Source organism: Trachurus trachurus (genome assembly GCF_905171665.1).
Source record: "Trachurus trachurus genome assembly, chromosome: 11".
Taxonomy (NCBI): domain Eukaryota; kingdom Metazoa; phylum Chordata; class Actinopteri; order Carangiformes; family Carangidae; genus Trachurus; species Trachurus trachurus.
The window spans coordinates 29,138,252-29,155,017 of record NC_139904.1 but is presented as its reverse complement, the minus strand read 5'-3'; the positions used below and the strand labels follow the sequence as shown (position 1 = coordinate 29,155,017).

General features: G+C 43.8%; 1 protein-coding gene across 1 annotated transcript in view; it reads right to left on the bottom strand.

Moving 5' to 3' along the window:
- Positions 1-15,588, bottom strand: part of ptprua (protein tyrosine phosphatase receptor type Ua) — a gene marked incomplete at both ends in the record, with an annotated part of 281,098 nt that extends 265,510 nt beyond the window's left edge. Inside the window, one exon of the mRNA XM_083981670.1 lies at positions 15,519-15,588. Within this exon, the coding sequence (XP_083837796.1) occupies positions 15,519-15,588 (70 nt within the window). The remainder of the gene's footprint in view (positions 1-15,518) is intronic.
- Positions 15,589-16,766: the final 1,178 nt, after the last annotated feature.

Below are 16,766 nucleotides of genomic sequence, written 5' to 3'. Positions count from 1 at the left end.
CCTCTGCTCTGCAGGCTCTGCTGTCACTGGCACGGATACATTTAGCCCAGTCCACGATAGAGTGTCATATGAACAGAAGCAGCGAAGAATCAGGACGTTAAATCTGCTTCACTTAAAGTAAAGCCTGACCGCAGCCGACGCTTAAACTGCACTAAACCCTTGTTTTAAGTCTTGCCCCGCCCCCCTCCTCATGATTCTGATGCTTGGCCCCACTCTCTGTTTTATAGCCCCTTTAGGGCAGATTTTCATTTTTCATAAGTGTAATATTTCACTCAGTATTATCTTCACTTATGGTTCAGTAAATACAGTTTAAAAAAAAAAAAACAGTCGACTGAAGAGCTGCCCCTGTGTATATAGTTTATAGTTCATATATAAATAGACAGTGTTACTGCTGCAGTCTAACTTGGACCAGTGGTTAATATTAGCTAATGCTGGCTAACTTTATGTGAGATTTATATGAGATCTTTTACACATTCAATAGATTAGAATGAAAACATGAAGGGAGGGGGCTGTTGATAATAAAACTGCATATTTGTATTTTATATTACTATGTGTTTATTTTTAAAAATACATAATTATGTTATTTGTTTAAGGCATACAAGGTGCTGTAAGCATTTGTTTTATTTGTCCCTTGTCAGTTTGTAAGTTGTGAATGTTACACAAGGTGAGCTGTGTGACGTCGGAAAAATTGGCATAAACTTAATGAATGTATAATTAATACGTGATGAACTAGCAAAATGTGGGGGCCGCTTTAATAACCCACGTCAATTTAACTCAGTGGCATGCTGCAGCTCCTCCTGCGTGTTTTCCCTCCATTATACAAAGGAGCTTCTAACAAGAAACAAAGATTCTATATAAATAAATAAATCAAGCAGTGCAGCAGCGTTTGATGGCGGGCTTTCTGCTGCTCTCATCACTTTTCTAGGTCAGCGTACAGGAGTCTGTGTTTAAACCAACTCACAAACAACATATGTCAACCGCTGCCTTATGCAAGGGCAAACAAAGTAGATCTGTTTTTAATGTCTACTCAGGTCATCTCTCCAACAACCCCCTCCTCCTCCTCCTCCTCCCCCAGCGTCTAGGCCACCCTCATCATCCTCTCGTGCCCTATTATTATTGTGTATGGGCCCGGTGACCCCGGCCACAGCGCCATCTGCTCAGACTCCATTGATGCTGAGATTAGGGGTGTTAGGCCAGGAGGGCACGGGGACGCACATGTTCGGCTGCCGATCTGGTGACGCCGGCCTCGCCTCCCCATCCAGTCACTTTCACCTCGGGGCCGGGGCCGGGCCGGCCTGCCAGATCGGACGGTGGAGGGGGAAGATGAAAGGCGATGCTGCACAGTTGACAGAAAGCCGCCCACCAGCTGATTTCCATGCTGTTTTCCTACAGCTCCCTCCCATGTAATCAATAATCCCCATACCCCCCCTTGTGTACTCCACAAACACTCCTCTTCGTCTTCCGCTTCCTTCACTTCACCCACCGTCTCGTTTTCCTCCACCTCCACCTGTGATGCCGTGCCTACATTTGCAGCTTTTGCTTACTGAATCAGTGGGTCAAAGAGTCAAAATCTTTATTTGCCATTTGTGCATACACACATAGGAATTTTTGTACGGTTGTTCCACGTCAGGTGGAGAAACAAACTACCAAGTCTATAATTGATTAGATAATGGTGGACTGAATTAAATGTATTTTGTAGTTTGTCTTTATGACCAATTTTGACCGTTTTATGGCAGATACTGCACTTTTGCCTTGGTTTTGGTGCAGATACTGCACTTTGTCTTGGTATTAGCTACAGATTATAGAAATTATAGAATGTAGGGAGTACAGTACTGCTTTTGCCTTGGTTTCACACTGCTTTTTTGGATGGACAGCAAAATAAAAAGCTCAATTACTCTGGAAATTTTAGCACTACCAATATCAAATTCTACCAGATTGAAGAGAATATGTTCCAGGTCAGGTGGAGAAACAAAAAAGAACACACAAGGACATACAAGACACAACGAAAAACACTTTAAAAAGGCTCAAGCCTGGGATTAAAAAAAAAGGACATGGACATAACATTTCTAAAAAGGCCAGTGATCTATGTCTATAAGTAAATAAATGTAAGAATAAATAGGTGTAAAGTGCCAAGTGCTACTGAGGTGGGTGCGTGTTGTGTTGCCATGTGTGGCCGGGTTATTTTGTGTTTGCTAAAAGTCTGACTGTAGCCGGGTAGAAACTGTTGAAAAAGAGTGATCTGTGTGTGATGATGCTGTCTGGTCGTTTGTGTCCGAGTGATTTAGGACTTCCTGTGACAGCTGCCTTATAAAAACAACAACAACGTCATACTTCAGGCGCCGGCAGGAATACATCTCATAAAACACAATGAAGACTTTATACGAGTCCAATCATCCATGCCGGGGGCTAATGCGTTCCTATGTGAATGCAAAGATGCTCCAGCTCATTCCCATGCGGAGCGCGATCTGTCGGCTCCGTGCTCGCCGGTGTAAATCCTTTACGTTTATCTGTCCGAGTTCAAAGGCCGCCGAGGCCACACAACCCCTTGCGCTCGCTATGCCGATGCAGACGGCGTTTGGAAGGCGAACACAGCATATGCTGGCCCAGGTGCTATCGCTTCTCATAACTGCCAAAGTGCCGGCGTTGTCTGAATCGTTGCCAAGGCGCCCCCTTTGCATAGGAAGTCAGAGGAAAGGTGGAAGGAGGAAAAGAGAACAGAGGAGACAGAACTAGTTAAAATGTGGATGCCAACAAGAGGAAGAGGAAGAACAGATGGGCTGGGAGGCAAGAGGGGCCAAGGTGGGGATGCAAGACGTTATCGCTGCCTGGGTTAATGGTTCGATTCCCCGCAGGAAACACCAAACAACAAGCAGTGTTTGGCAATTTCACTTTGAAACCTATTTATCCAGGAAAAGTCCACTTCCTCCACACTTCCTGCTGCAAATTGACGCGGTTCCTCCCTGTGACAGTGAGCACTGCTTGGTGTAAAGCTGTCAGAATGATTCAAACAAAGTGCTTGTTAGATCGCTGTGCAGCGTCTCAGACCCCCTCCCCATACCTCCAAATTCAGGGGGGGGGGGTTGCAGCTGACAATTTCAGTAGCTTTCCAAAACTAACAATCTGACAGGCACACACTACTTTTCAAGTAGGTGGGTTGAAGGTGAGGAAACTACACAGTAGTAGTGTAAAATGTTTAAAAGAAAGACAGAGTTTGAAATCCTCATTGATCCATTTGGCTGGGCTGAATCAGTGGCCCTAACACTCAACCTTGGAGATCAGAGATCATCCAGATACGACCAGTCAAAATATTCCTTTTAATGTCAACTCTTAAAGCCCCAGTGTGTAACTTATTTGGCTTTTTATTAGCAAAAATCAATCGCTTGTTTATCCTGTTACATGCAGCGTCTGTTGTCTGTCTGACGTCTGCCCCATTTCAGGTGAATGCAACGTCAAGAATACGTTCAGATATGCAACCGCACCGCTAGATGGGGGGAATTCCTACATATTGTACCTTTAAATATTTTAAATGTTACATATTCAATCACAGGTGAGATTTTAAATTTGGTTAGACAGCACAGGTGACAGATCCTGTTTGAATTAGCTGTGGGTATAGGGACGTTGTGTTTGTCTCCTCACACCAGCTCAGATGACTGAATATTGCCTCCTGCCCCTGGTGACACATTGTGATTGGACAACAGCTGCACGGACGTTTGAGCCTGAGAGTTATGTGCTCAAAATGACATCTGGAATAGGGTTGCACAATTTAATTCATCGTCTGAGAGTCCCATCATCGCCCTGTGATGGAAGTTGGGTTTTGTTACGCTATGAAGCAGAGAAAGAGCAACCACAAGCCAGAGCACAATGACTTTTGTTCAGTAGTGGTGGCAGAGCGATGACATGTTAAAGGGGCTATTTGTACATTTTCTTCATCATTGAATGTGAGTTTTTGGATGAATGGGCGGTGGATTGTCGCTTGACAGTAAAAGGCAATCTAGGAGGTTATAATACACACTCTTAACTACATATTCAGGACGGATTGGTGGCTAGTCAGCCTGCACTCTGGGGCTCCAACACTTCAGATTTATCATTACAAAGTGAGATTCAGAAAAAGGGGGAACATCGAGCCACGAAGCTGCCCTACAAAAGCAAAGTGCAGTATCTGTAAAAATGCCAAACTGAGAAAAACAGCTTTTTGTGTTTTTCATTGTCAGGTTTAAGCATCAAATTATGAATAACTATAAGTCTATAATTGATTAGATAATGGTGGACTGAATAAAATGTATTTTGTAGTTTGTCTTTCTGACCAATTTTGACCGTTTTATGGCATATTTTGTGACCAATCTGGACAGTTTTATGGCAGATAATGCACTTTTGCCTTGGTTTTGGTGCAGATACTGCACTTTGGCTTGGTATTAGCAACAGATAATAGAAATTATAGAATGTAGGGAGTACAGTACTGAACTTTGCCTTGGTTTCACAGTGCTTTTTTTGGATGGACAGCAAAATAAACAGCCCAATTACTCTGGAAATTTTTAGCAGTACCAATATCAAATTCTACCAGATTGAAGAGAATATGCCACACTTTTGATTGGTCCAAAAAAATACTACAGATACTGCACTTCGCCTTTAGGGTATAGACAGCCTTGCACCATTTCAAACTGATTTACAGGAGGAGGAAGTGAAGAAGGTGGTGATGAAGATGTCCCGCGGTGATAGCAGACACACAGGTGTTGCTGCTCATGCCGCATAACCTCCCCTGCTGTGCACAGGAGGGTCACCGCTAACCTTGACGGGGGTGAACATCCACTGCCGCAGTGCCCTTGTTCACTCCGTTGAGGGACATGTCAGATTATTTATTTAATAATTTCACTTCTTTCTTTTTTTTTTCTTGCAAGTTTCCCTTCAACTTTTAATATCTCTAGTGCACCAAGGGGAACGCATGGAGGCCCACAGGTTTGATAACTCTAAACGTCTACTTTTTAAAAGCGTAATATCTACAGCTACACCCTGGGACCTTCACACCCCGGGTCTTGCTCCATATCAGTGATTTTCTTTTTCCTCCCCCCCCCCCACTTTCTTTTTTTTCGTTTCAGTATCTTGTGAAAATGAAGGCAAGGATATAACAAGGAGTGAAGTTTGTAGTTTGGCAGTTAATCTAACTCAGAGTTTATCAGCACTGTGGTCTTCTACACTGATGACACGGGGGACTAAACATGTGAGCCTGAGAGGGAAAAACTCTGGGAGATAAAGAGGAGCCGAGCTAAAAAAGAAATAGCTTTTGATATCACACAGTTATTTTTCTTTTTCTTCTTCCTCCCCCCAGAAGCTGCAGAGGGAAAGGAAGCGAGAAGGAAAGCTATTCCTGCAGTTTGGCCCCCAGATGTCATCTCAATCTAAAGTGACACTTGCTGACAGCACTGCCACAAAAAAAATCATCCTGTGTCTGAACTTTGACCCTCTCCTCCTCCTCGCCTGCTGAATCTGCTGTTCCGGGGGGTTGTCTGCGATAACCAAGCAACAGTTTCCTCTCCGCCGCCGCCTGCGTCACGACTCGCTTCAACCTGTCATCAGCTGTGACAGGCCCGACCACAGGTTTTTCACAACCCCACAGGAATAGGTTGGACAATTGGTTCGGCGGTGCAGTGTAAAACACACATCATCGGCCCAGCAGCTAGGCAGCGGCGGGAGCGGCAGAGGAATATTCATAAAGATTATTCATGGCTGGCTGTCAGCGGCGGTGACAAATTCTGGGGAGGTAAATGGCAGCAGCCGCCCCAAAATCTTGACGGAGAGCGGGACTGGACTAAACGGACAGGCAGGCCGTCACTGCAGAACAGTCACGCTCTCCCGCATCTCATCTCTGTGTCCAACTCGTCCCTTAATAAAAAGCACACAGTCGCCGCTAAACCAACCGACTATACACATCATCAGTCTCACCTGCCATTCCCTACAAACCGGTCAGGTCTGAGTGCTGCAAACCACTATGAGGAAGAAACCTCTTCATATACTGATGTAGACCACATTCAGAAAAACATTCACTTTGTCTGAACGAGGGATGTCACGATTACTTGTTTTCACAATTTCACAATTACCATGGGCTATTTATCTATTGTTTTGTATTTATTCTATTCTCAAGGCACTCATTTTTACTATTTTATGTCTTGCTGTTGAATGATGTTGTTTATTGTGCAGCTGAGAAACTGAATTTCCTTCTGGATAAATAAAGTATCTATCTATCTATCTATCTATCTATCTATCTATCTATCTATCTATCTATCTATCTATCTATCTATCTATCTATCAATCAATCAATTAATTGCGGTATTGAACGCCACAATTAATTGATCGTAAAGATTCCTAAATACTGTTACTTTCCAAAAAAGATGATTAGTTAAGTTAACCCTAACCCTAAATAAAGGATAATGCACAGATACTGGTCCATTTACCTAACGTAACATTGATTTGGTAGGAATTTAAATGTTAGGGTGTCATTTGGATTTTAAAAAAACAACAACAAAAAAACAATTTATGACCTGAATCTTTCAAACATTTCCTCTGGGAGATTAATAATTATTCCTTTATTAATAGATACTTGAAATATTTTGTGTAAACATATGAGTAATGTAATTATATTTTGACCATATTTGATTTTACACATTCACAGTGTTGTGAAATTAATTAAAGCATATTAATCGTGATAATCGTAGTACCGTGATTATCTGTCTGATCTAAATCTGAAAATGTATAATCGTGACATCCCTCGTCTAAACTATCCTTCTAAATCTAAGCGCCAACTTGTTTTAAAAGTTAAAACTGCTGTGCAAGAACTCTGAAACCGTCTCAAAGGGAGAGGTACATATCTAATCAGGTATTCAAACACAACTTTCGGTAGCTGACAGATCTTGATTGTCTGTGACGGGGACGGTGTTTGGTCAGCACCAAAATAGTGCTGAAGGTTAAATACCCAGCCCTCGCTTCTAAATTGGTTCCTATACCCCTGACAAAGGACGTGAAAGTCCAAGACCTGATCGGTGTTCCAATACATCCAACAAATGTTCTTAGTGGTTCAAAGGAAAAAGAAAGTATTAGCCTTTTTGTTGGACCCCTGGGGGCCCATGGGCCGCACTTTGAGAAGCTCTGCAGTCAGCACTACTTAATGTGATGGTGCTGGGGTTTTTCTTTTTCTTTTTTTGGAGAACAAATCAATGCAAAAATAAAGTTAATGGTACAAGATGTGCCAATTTGTTAATGGCTAGTTGATTTAATTTTAGAAATATTTGGATAACCAATAAATCATTAAATTTCATTTTTCAAAAATGTTTTCCCCTGTCTTATTTCATCAGTTGACTTTGTTGGAGTGTGGAGCTGTCAACCTGAGCTCAAGGAGACTAAACCCAATTATTCATTAAGACAATAACCAGATTAATAGTTGGAGCAGCAATATTCCTGATATTGAAACCGCAGATCATTGATGCAGCGCTACTGGCTTGATTTATGCAAACAGCGGGATCCTGTAGTTATTATTCTTCAGATTTAAAAAGGGAAACTTGTTCTAATACAGTTTTATGTTAATATTAACAGCAAGACGAAATTGTGAACACTCCAGCTCTGTGGTGCGTCTAAATGAGTTACTGATTGTATTTGAAAGCCCTGAAATGAAAAACAAGAAAAAACTGTACATTTCTCATAAGGCATGTATCACCAGAACAAAGCCTTTATTATTGTTTTCTTTGTTGGGTCATTTATATTTAATTTGGTATTATATTTGATGTTGTATTTTCCTTGTGTTGTTTTGATGTCTCATCTTTACACTTTGTTTTAATCTTCCCAGCATTCCTTTAACACCATGCTGAATGTTTTTGCAGCTTTGAGTAGCATCTCTGTATATTTTGAGCAGTCCATTGTGCTACTCGTGTTCAATGGACTCTAAAGTGAAGCAGGTTTACATCCCAGTTTATTTGCGTATACAATGTAACAAAAGGCTCAAAGGAACGCGAGGCACGTCTCCACCAGCTGTTACACAACACCGTTGGAGTGTTTCAAGGCAACCGTTCAAAGTTCATCCCTTCTGATTTTGACGAGACACATGTTCCTGCCTGGCACCTGATGAGATTTCCTTTCTTCGGGGCTTGTTTGAGGAATTAAGAGACACTTCGGTGACAAGCATCATCTTCACACTCCTCGGAGTGCACCGCGGACAATTTCAGACCATGATCTCCAGCAGACGGTGAGCTCTTCAACTGAAGGAGTGAGAGGCCTGAGGAGTGCAGGGGGAAGAAGAAGCCGATGCGTGAAAAAGTCTGCTTTTGTTTCAGCAGCCGGGGTCTTTTCAGACTCCATCACACTGCACACACCTGCAAAATCCCAACATCCAAATTCCACCGGCAGCTGATTCTCAATCAGCCAAAGCATCCGCGCTACTGGAATTTATTCGCTTCAGCTGTTTCACTGATCTCATGAATTCTGTCATCCAGCAGATCATTACATAGCTGGTTGGAAATAAACCTGAGAACGAGTATGAGCAGCGGAATGAGTCACAGGGAGAAGAATGAAGCAGCATCACAAACCCTGCAGCTTCTTTTAAAGGGATAGTTCACCCAAAAATTCAAATTTCACTCATTATCTACTCACCCTCATGTCGACTAAGAGCTGTGAGAATTTTCAGAGTCCTCCGTGCCTTCTCTGAGTTACGGGGGGGGGGGGGTCCGCGCAGCAGTATTTGTCCATATAGTGGTTGTCAATGGATACCAACTTTCTTCGTCCAAAAAGACACACCAAAAACATCCAAATACCTCCATACTGCTCGTCTGTAATGTCCCTCTTGTATTGAAGCCCCGACATGAGAAATTGTTCCGCCGGTCGACGCAGGAAGAGCAGTGAACTGAGACACTGGGAGCTTCTGCTACAAACAAGCTTAAAATATAGACTTATTAAATTTTTTTCGGAACAATTTCTCATGTCGGGGCTTCAATACAAGAGTATTTGGATGTTTTTTGGTGTGTCTTTTTGGACGAAGAAAGTTGGTATCCATTGACAACCATTATATGGACATATATACTGCTGCGCGGACCCCCCCGTAACTCAGAGAAGGGACGGAGGACTCTGAAAATTCTCACAGCTCTTAGTCGACATGAGGGTGAGTAGATAATGAGTGAAATTTGAATTTTGGGTGAACTATCCCTTTAAAGTCATCTAGAGGGAGGCAGGGGCAGCCGCCTGCCGACGCATCGGGACGTGTGAAAGTTGAGCAAATTAATTTTGTTGTCTAAACCTTGTTTAGCGATCAGCTTGACGGGCGGCGCGGCGCTGGCACCTCTCCATCTGTTCAATACGGATACGTTGTCGATGAGGGACAAACAACACGTTCCTAACACCTGGAGAGGCAGGAGCCGTCCCCGCTTCCCCTCCGCAGAACGACGCCTCGTGGGTCCAGGCCAAGGAGCTTCTCTGGCAGCGCTTGTCAGCTCCATTATCAATGCGCGGTGGTGACGAGCGTGTGTGCAGCAGCGGAGCCGGTGGATTAATGTCATAAACATATTGCAGGAGGCTTTAATGGCCAAGGACGGTCTGACTGCTGCTACCACCATCGACGAATAGCGTGTGGCCTCAGACTCCATAATTACCAGAGGAAATGACTTCAAGAAAATCAAAGGTTTTTCATTCAAGCAAGAAAACTAATACTCCAACCAAGATCACATCATTTAAAGAGCAAATGCATCAGTTTGAACCGCCACTGAACAGTTTCTTGCAGTTTGGCCACAGTTAATCCTAATATCGGTTGTGTAAGACATAGCGAAATGTAAAAATAGCTTGTGTAATTGGCCTAAGTTGGCTTCATCTGTGGCGGATTTGTGGTGACAGACTGTGCACAGCTCATTTTTTAATTAGGCAAGTTGATTGAATGTGTTAATATTGGGATTTATTTTGATATTTCATGACGGCGTTGCGATCGCTGTACCGCGCCGTTTTGACGAAAAGACAGCTGAGCCAAAAGGCAAAGCTCTGGATCTAATGGTCAGTCGGTCTTCATGACCAAAAGGACGAGGTTGCAGATACAAGCAGCTGAAATAGGTTTTCTCAGAAGGGTGGCTGGGGTGTCCCTAGAGATAAGGTGAGAACTTCAGATTCGGAGTAGACCCTCTATTCCTTGTGGAAAGGAGCCTGTTGGGGCGGTTGGGGCATCTGGTGAGGATGCCTCCAGGGCGCCTCCATATGAGGCGTTTCCTGGCACGTTTAGCTGGGAGGAGGAGGCCACGGGGCAGACGGAGGACTAGGGGGTAAGATTATATCTCCAGCCTGGCCTGGGAACGCCTCTAGATCCATGCTGGCTGATGTAACCAGGGAAAGGGAAGTCTGGGACACACCTGTGGATCTGCCACCCCCGCGAGTCGACCTCAGATAAGTGGTTGAAGATGGATGGATTTAATGGCAACAAATGTGGTGGCCTGGGAAAACCCTTCACATGGTGGGATTTTGACATTTTCATTTTTTGATATTTCCATAAACTAGTTTTCAGCCATTCATAACTGTTTGAATAACTGAGATAGCCCTTTCAGGTCAATAGCTATGGGCATTTTATGACCAAAAATCTGAAAAGTGAGAAAAATGGCTTTAACTAGAAGGTTGCTGTTTTAACCCTCTAAAGACGAGTGTTTTACAAAACAACTTCTGAACCGTTTATGATAGAGATTAGCTGTAAACTGCATCTGAATCGTGTGATTTTCTGCTTTCCGAGGGTCCTTGAATGGTGCCTCTATGACAAGAAGGGACTGTATAGGGTGCGTAAAAATAAGTACTTTCCGTTTTGTTTTCTTAAAATATTTATTCACCACAATGTAGTAGGGAGTTCAAAGTACCAGAATCACACAAAATACCAAAATCGTGGAAATAGTACTTTTCCACCTATTTGGCTGTGTACCACAATAGAACGTCCGCGACTTCCGACGGGTTTTCCCAGGCCGCCACACAAATGTGGTTTGCAGCTATATTTTAGCAACAGTTTGTTAACACATCTGAAAATGATTGCTTTTTAAACTGCAGCCCCATCAGATCACTACACTAATGTGGCCCTAAACAGCAAGAAAGAGGACCCCATCACCAGGATTAGTAACTGCACAAAAAAATGACCACATCTCAAATTGTAATCCCTTCCAGTAGTCAGAGAAAAAAAAATATTCACATCAGTGCAACATAATGTATTACTGCCCAGCACTGTTGACGGCTGATTACTACTTAAACAGTCTAGATGTAAAGACAGATGGCGCGGCGGGAGCTGGAACTGGGCCTGCAGAGATACAATAAAGTCTGTTGGAGGCGACACAGCGTTTCAGCAGCTCCACTCGCATGGAGAAAATTGACTTCAGTGGCACAACAGCAGCCATGACTCCTCCCTCGATGATAAGGGGGAAAATCATTTTTAGATAAATAGAAGTAATCATGTTGCAGCCATATATAAAAAAGAACCCACTGAAGTTTGCCAAGTCTCTCAAGCTATTCACCAGCCAGAGAACTTCCACAAGCCTCCACGAGTCCTCCGGTTTAATTATTAAAAAAAAAAAAGGGGAAACTTCAAATCTGTCAAACACCTTTGCTGGTTTGGGCTCCGGCCGCGCTGCCAGAAGAAACTCCGAGAGGAGCAGAGTGACAGGCAACAGCAGATGCAATTAAAATGACTCACAAGCCATCAAAGAAGTGGAACATAGAGGGAGGAAAAGCCTTATTGACTTCCACCACGGCCACCCCGGTGCTTTCTCATTGGCTCCCTCTGTCAGGCCCTCTTTTGTCCACACAGCGCTCTCTGACGCTTGACCGTTTAATTGTCCAATCTGAAGCAAAGACAAACAGGCCTGCACCGGCTCGTTTGTAGAACGTAATCGGCAATCGGAAAGGTGAGGAGTGAACTGTGGGCTGTGCTTTATCATTTCAAATTGGTCATTTTTATCCATTTCAAGCTTAATTGCATCCATTTTTCTTCAGCCACACAGATAATTAAAACTGGATTGTTTAGTGTGTAGCCTCTGAAAACTCGGTCCCTGAGCTCTGAAGGGCTTGTAACTGTCTGGTAAACGTCCTGAACCGTGTTATATTGATAGATTTCCGCGATTTCTCTCCTTTTATAGAAAAAACGGGTGTCGAAACAACCGTGTTCTTCTGCCATCTCATTATCATGAACTATAATTACAGAGTGTAGTCATTTTCTTGAACAGCGTGTCGCCATTATGCAATTCGCCATTGTTCTATTAAAGAACCTTGTGTTATTTCCTGCAGAACAACCACATTTCATCATTGCTTCTCTTTTTTTGTGGCTCCATTTTCTCCATGTAAAGCCTCTACGTTTGCCCCCAGGAGAGCTGTGTCTGTCTGTGTGTGTATGTGTGTGTCGGGGCTATTTTTCCTAGGATTAACTCTGAGCCAAGTACAAACCGCCTCGCACACCGAGGACCTTCTCTACATAGTCCCAGCAGCCCATGAAAGCCCACCTTCCCCATGTCGGTGCCCGTTTCAGTCAGAGCGCTCTTTCAAAGCTATCCTCCTTCCGAGCATATGGAGCTATGTGTGTGTGTTGCATTCACGTGGGTTTCATTTCAGGATTAAATTACCGTCTTGCACCGACTCCTTGGAGCCCTCACTAACAGGGGCCGGGTGCACTTAAACAACACGCCCCGTTTCACCTCAGCAATCAAACACTCTGCAGGTGAAACCATACGGAGCCGAGGTGAGAGACCTCCAAAAGTGCAGCAGCGGCGGCGCATGGCAGGAGGTTTCTCCTTTGATACCGGAGCATTTGCTCGAATACAGAGATGCAAAGCGAAGGGTGACACTGCATCCCTCTCTTGTTTTTCATCCACCACTCGGATTTAAAAAAGCTGCACGACGCAACTCCGAGGGAGAAGAGAAAAAAAAAGAAAAAAACGAGGCAAATGTTTTAACTTCAACACCCTCAGATCCTTCACACATGACGTCAACAAACTGCAAGGCGCAATCTTTGATGATTTTCACCTCGAGCTAGAGCTGTGTACAAAAAAAAAAAAAACCTCGGAGTCTTTAAAGTACAAAACCAGACTGCGTGTGAAGCTTTGCGGGTGGCAACAAGTGCTGAAAGCTCGGTGTGATTCTTCAGTTGCAGTGCTCGCCGGTGACATTTGATGCACGTCAAAACAAACGCAGCACATTGTGTCGTGTGTGTAACCCCTGCAGATCGGCAGCATCCTGACAGGCATCAACAATGGTTATCTGCTCCTCAGGGTACAACATGCTTCTATTGCACACATAGAACTCAACCCTTGAAAAAAAAAAAAAAAAAAGCTGCATTCTGGGGGATCTCGGGGGTTCATATATATAAACCGTGAACTGGAACGTCCCCTGGTTCAAGTCTGGCAGGATATTTGTTTCATAAAAGCAGCATTTTATCACATTTGCTTCAGCTACTGTACCTCAGCAGCTTCCGCCAGTTTTTTGATGTGTTCAGCATTGGCCATGGGCATAAAACTGACATGTGTCAAATGATGCAAGCCTCCGCAACGCTGGCAACGAGTGCTGCACTTTAGCCTTGATAAATTATTCTCTTATCATACATTTTCATCACGTAAAAACACCAAATAAAGCAACTTTAACTCCACTCTGGAGTTTATTTGGATGATGTGCTTTACTTTTAATGGAATTCACATATCTTTAGATTTAGAAATTGAGATAAAACAAGTTCAGATTTCTCAGAGATTGAAAGTTTGCTGAAGCAATACTCCCTGTTGCTTTGACCAAATGAGACATTTAAAGGGAATTTGAACGTTTTGCTGGGCATTTTGCTTTTTTTTCTGACATGTAAACATAATGGTGTGTGTTAAAGTAATTGATTGAATACCAATCAGTTGTAACTCCACTTATATTGACAAAATGATGCATTGCACTTATGAATATTGGCAAAACAAGATGTGGAAATTAAATCAACACATTTGGGTCTGTGCTAAAAACCAAATACTGAGGTTCAACACACAGCCCAGCACATACAGTAAGTAGTTTGGACCAGCTTTGTCTTCAGTATTGAAACTATTTCAAACCATTGTCTATTTTGACAACAAATAAACTGGATTAAAGCCAAATGCTGATGAGTGAGTCTATTGTTCTGTCTAAGCTGCTAGGACAGGTGGCCTTCTGCATTAACCCTTCGCCTACAGGACCAGTGTGATCCTGGAGAGCAGGGAGTGGCTCGGTGCACGACTGTCCAACAACTGCTGCTGGTGGCTGTGTAACCCACACCCGTGTGCCAGAGTATTTATATATCGGGGGCTCTCTCTTTCTCTCACACACACACAAGACACAAAAAAACATTCCTGGAATAAACCAACTGGCACTTTTTCCTTGAGACAAACTTGACAGGGGTGTCACCAGAGGCGTGTTTCTTTCCCCCCCCCCCCCCCCCTCAAATTCATATTCCACAACATTCCTCCAAAGACTAGGATCAATCTTTAAAATAAAACCTACTTCAGCCATTCAAATATTAAACCTGCTGCAGGCGGTGTGAAGATGACTGGAGCTGCTATCTCAGATAGACTCGGTGGATTACAGGTATTACAGCTCAAAGTCTCTGTTTCCTCCTCTTCTGAGAAACACTTTTTTAAACTGTCAGTCAAACTCTGACTGATAGAGGCTATAAAACACAGAGAATATTTGGATCAGCTGCCTGTGCTGTTATTTGGGGCACACTAACACTTGCATTACTAATTCATCTGCACTGTATTGTTTTGTAGCAGCACAAACACACACATCCTCTTGATTTCATTCCCTCCTCTTAAAGTTTGCACTGCTGCAAAGTGAAGCAGCCAGTCCTGCTTCAAAAAAAAAAAGAAAAACGTTCCATCAATACTATTAACACGCAGGCCAGTTATCTGCAGTCCATTTCATTTACATGAGCAGTCAAAAATCCAATGAGGGATGACTAAATCACTGAGATGTCATATTCATCTGAGGGTGACAAGGCTGCTGCCGCCTCCACCAGCCTGAACAATGCAAACAGGACAGTGAACGTCAAGATGCAGAATACACTCGACAGAGATAAGAGAGCCAGAGAGGAGAGGTGAGCATTCACACTTTCATTTTCCAAAGCTGTGCAGTCAGTGTGTCAACTCTGCGCATCTGATCAGGAGAAGGAAACGTCCTGAGAATAAAGAATAAATAAGAAATCTAACCACACAGCTCTGAGTCGTGAAATAATAAATGAAAACGATGCTGAAAATGACAGGCAGAGGACGGAGGCAGGTTCCACCGCATGCACAGAGACAGAGAGGAGAAAGTTGGCACCGCTGGACACAGCCGCGGAGTCTGATTTCACAGCTGAATCCACACAAGAGGCAACTTTTATAAGTTAGGAAAAGCGTGTTTACACTGCAGCCTGCAAATGACACTTTTAAAGCCCGAGAACCAACTTCATAACAGCCAACTTTACAAGCTGCGCGCGTTAAAAAAAATCCACACAGAGCCACCACACATGTCTGTCCTGTTTTTTTTGCTTTTGCATCATTTACCTGTTGGTCCTTCCATACTGTCTGCGTAGATCCCGACGCTCAGCATCAGTAGCAGTGCTGCCGAATACATGTTGGCAGAAGAAGTAAAGTCCAGCTCGTCTTGTCACCAGAAGAAAATCCTAGAGAAAACTCCAGCAGCAGCGGTGGTGGTGGCAGCAGCAGCAGCAGGCGGAGGAGGACTGGAGAGAAGTTGTGCGCTCAGCTCCATTCATCGCTGAATCCCCCTGCAGAGGCGCTGCCTGCTCCCTCCCTCCACAGCCCGCACAGGGAGCATCTGATCTCGAGCTAAAGCGTTCAAAAAAAAAAAGAGTCCCCCCCTCTATCCTCCCCCTCCTCCTCCTCCTTATTCCTGTAACGGCTTCACTACTTTTTTTTTTTTTACCCCCTTGCACTGTCAAGCGAGCAAAGCGGGACGCAGGAATGCGGGTCTGCAGCGCCTCCACGTGGCCAGTCGGGGGAGGGGTGGAGCAGCCTGACATCCCACAAAGCTTTGCAAAAAAAAAAAGAGAGAGAAAGAAAAAAAAGAAAATGCATCTGCAGTTTTTCCACAGGCAAAATGGATCAGTGAATTATTAGATGTACAACAGGTCAACACACTGTCACATCACGGGGGGACGCTTTTTTCCTCCGTGTTCCCTTTAAGTGCATTTTTGGCTTCCGCAGCGCTCATTTCTGTTTGGCTGTTATTTCCCATTATTATGCTAAAAACCACCTGATTAAATTCTGACTCACCTCTGCTGAGGTATTTAGGGAGTAACATCTTTGCCAAAGGCGAGCAAATCACTGTGTGTGCTTGATGGCGTTTTATTCTTTTTTTTCCCCACCCAGTATGATGAATGAGTAGCTGTTCTCTGGCTGTATTTAACATACTGGTTTGTATAACAGCGGGGTGAGGATGTGAGGATGTGATACAGATGAGGCTGAGGTTTATACCTGGACAGCTTGCAGGTTGCAGCCACAGAGGAAACACCTGGAGCAAAGTCGGCCTCTGCTCCAGCTCCAGCAGAGCTGCTCGGCCCGTGACACAGACCTTTGACCTTACAAGTGGGGTTTGTTTTTTAAAGGGATAGTTCCCCCAAAATTGGAATTGCACTCATTATCTACTCACCCTCATGTCGACTAAGGGCTGGGAGAAGTTTCAGAGTCCTCCGTGGCTTCTCTGAGTTACAGGGGGTCTCGGCATAGCAGTGCATGTCAATATAACGGTTGCAAATGGATACCAACTGTCTTCGTAACAAAAAGACACAC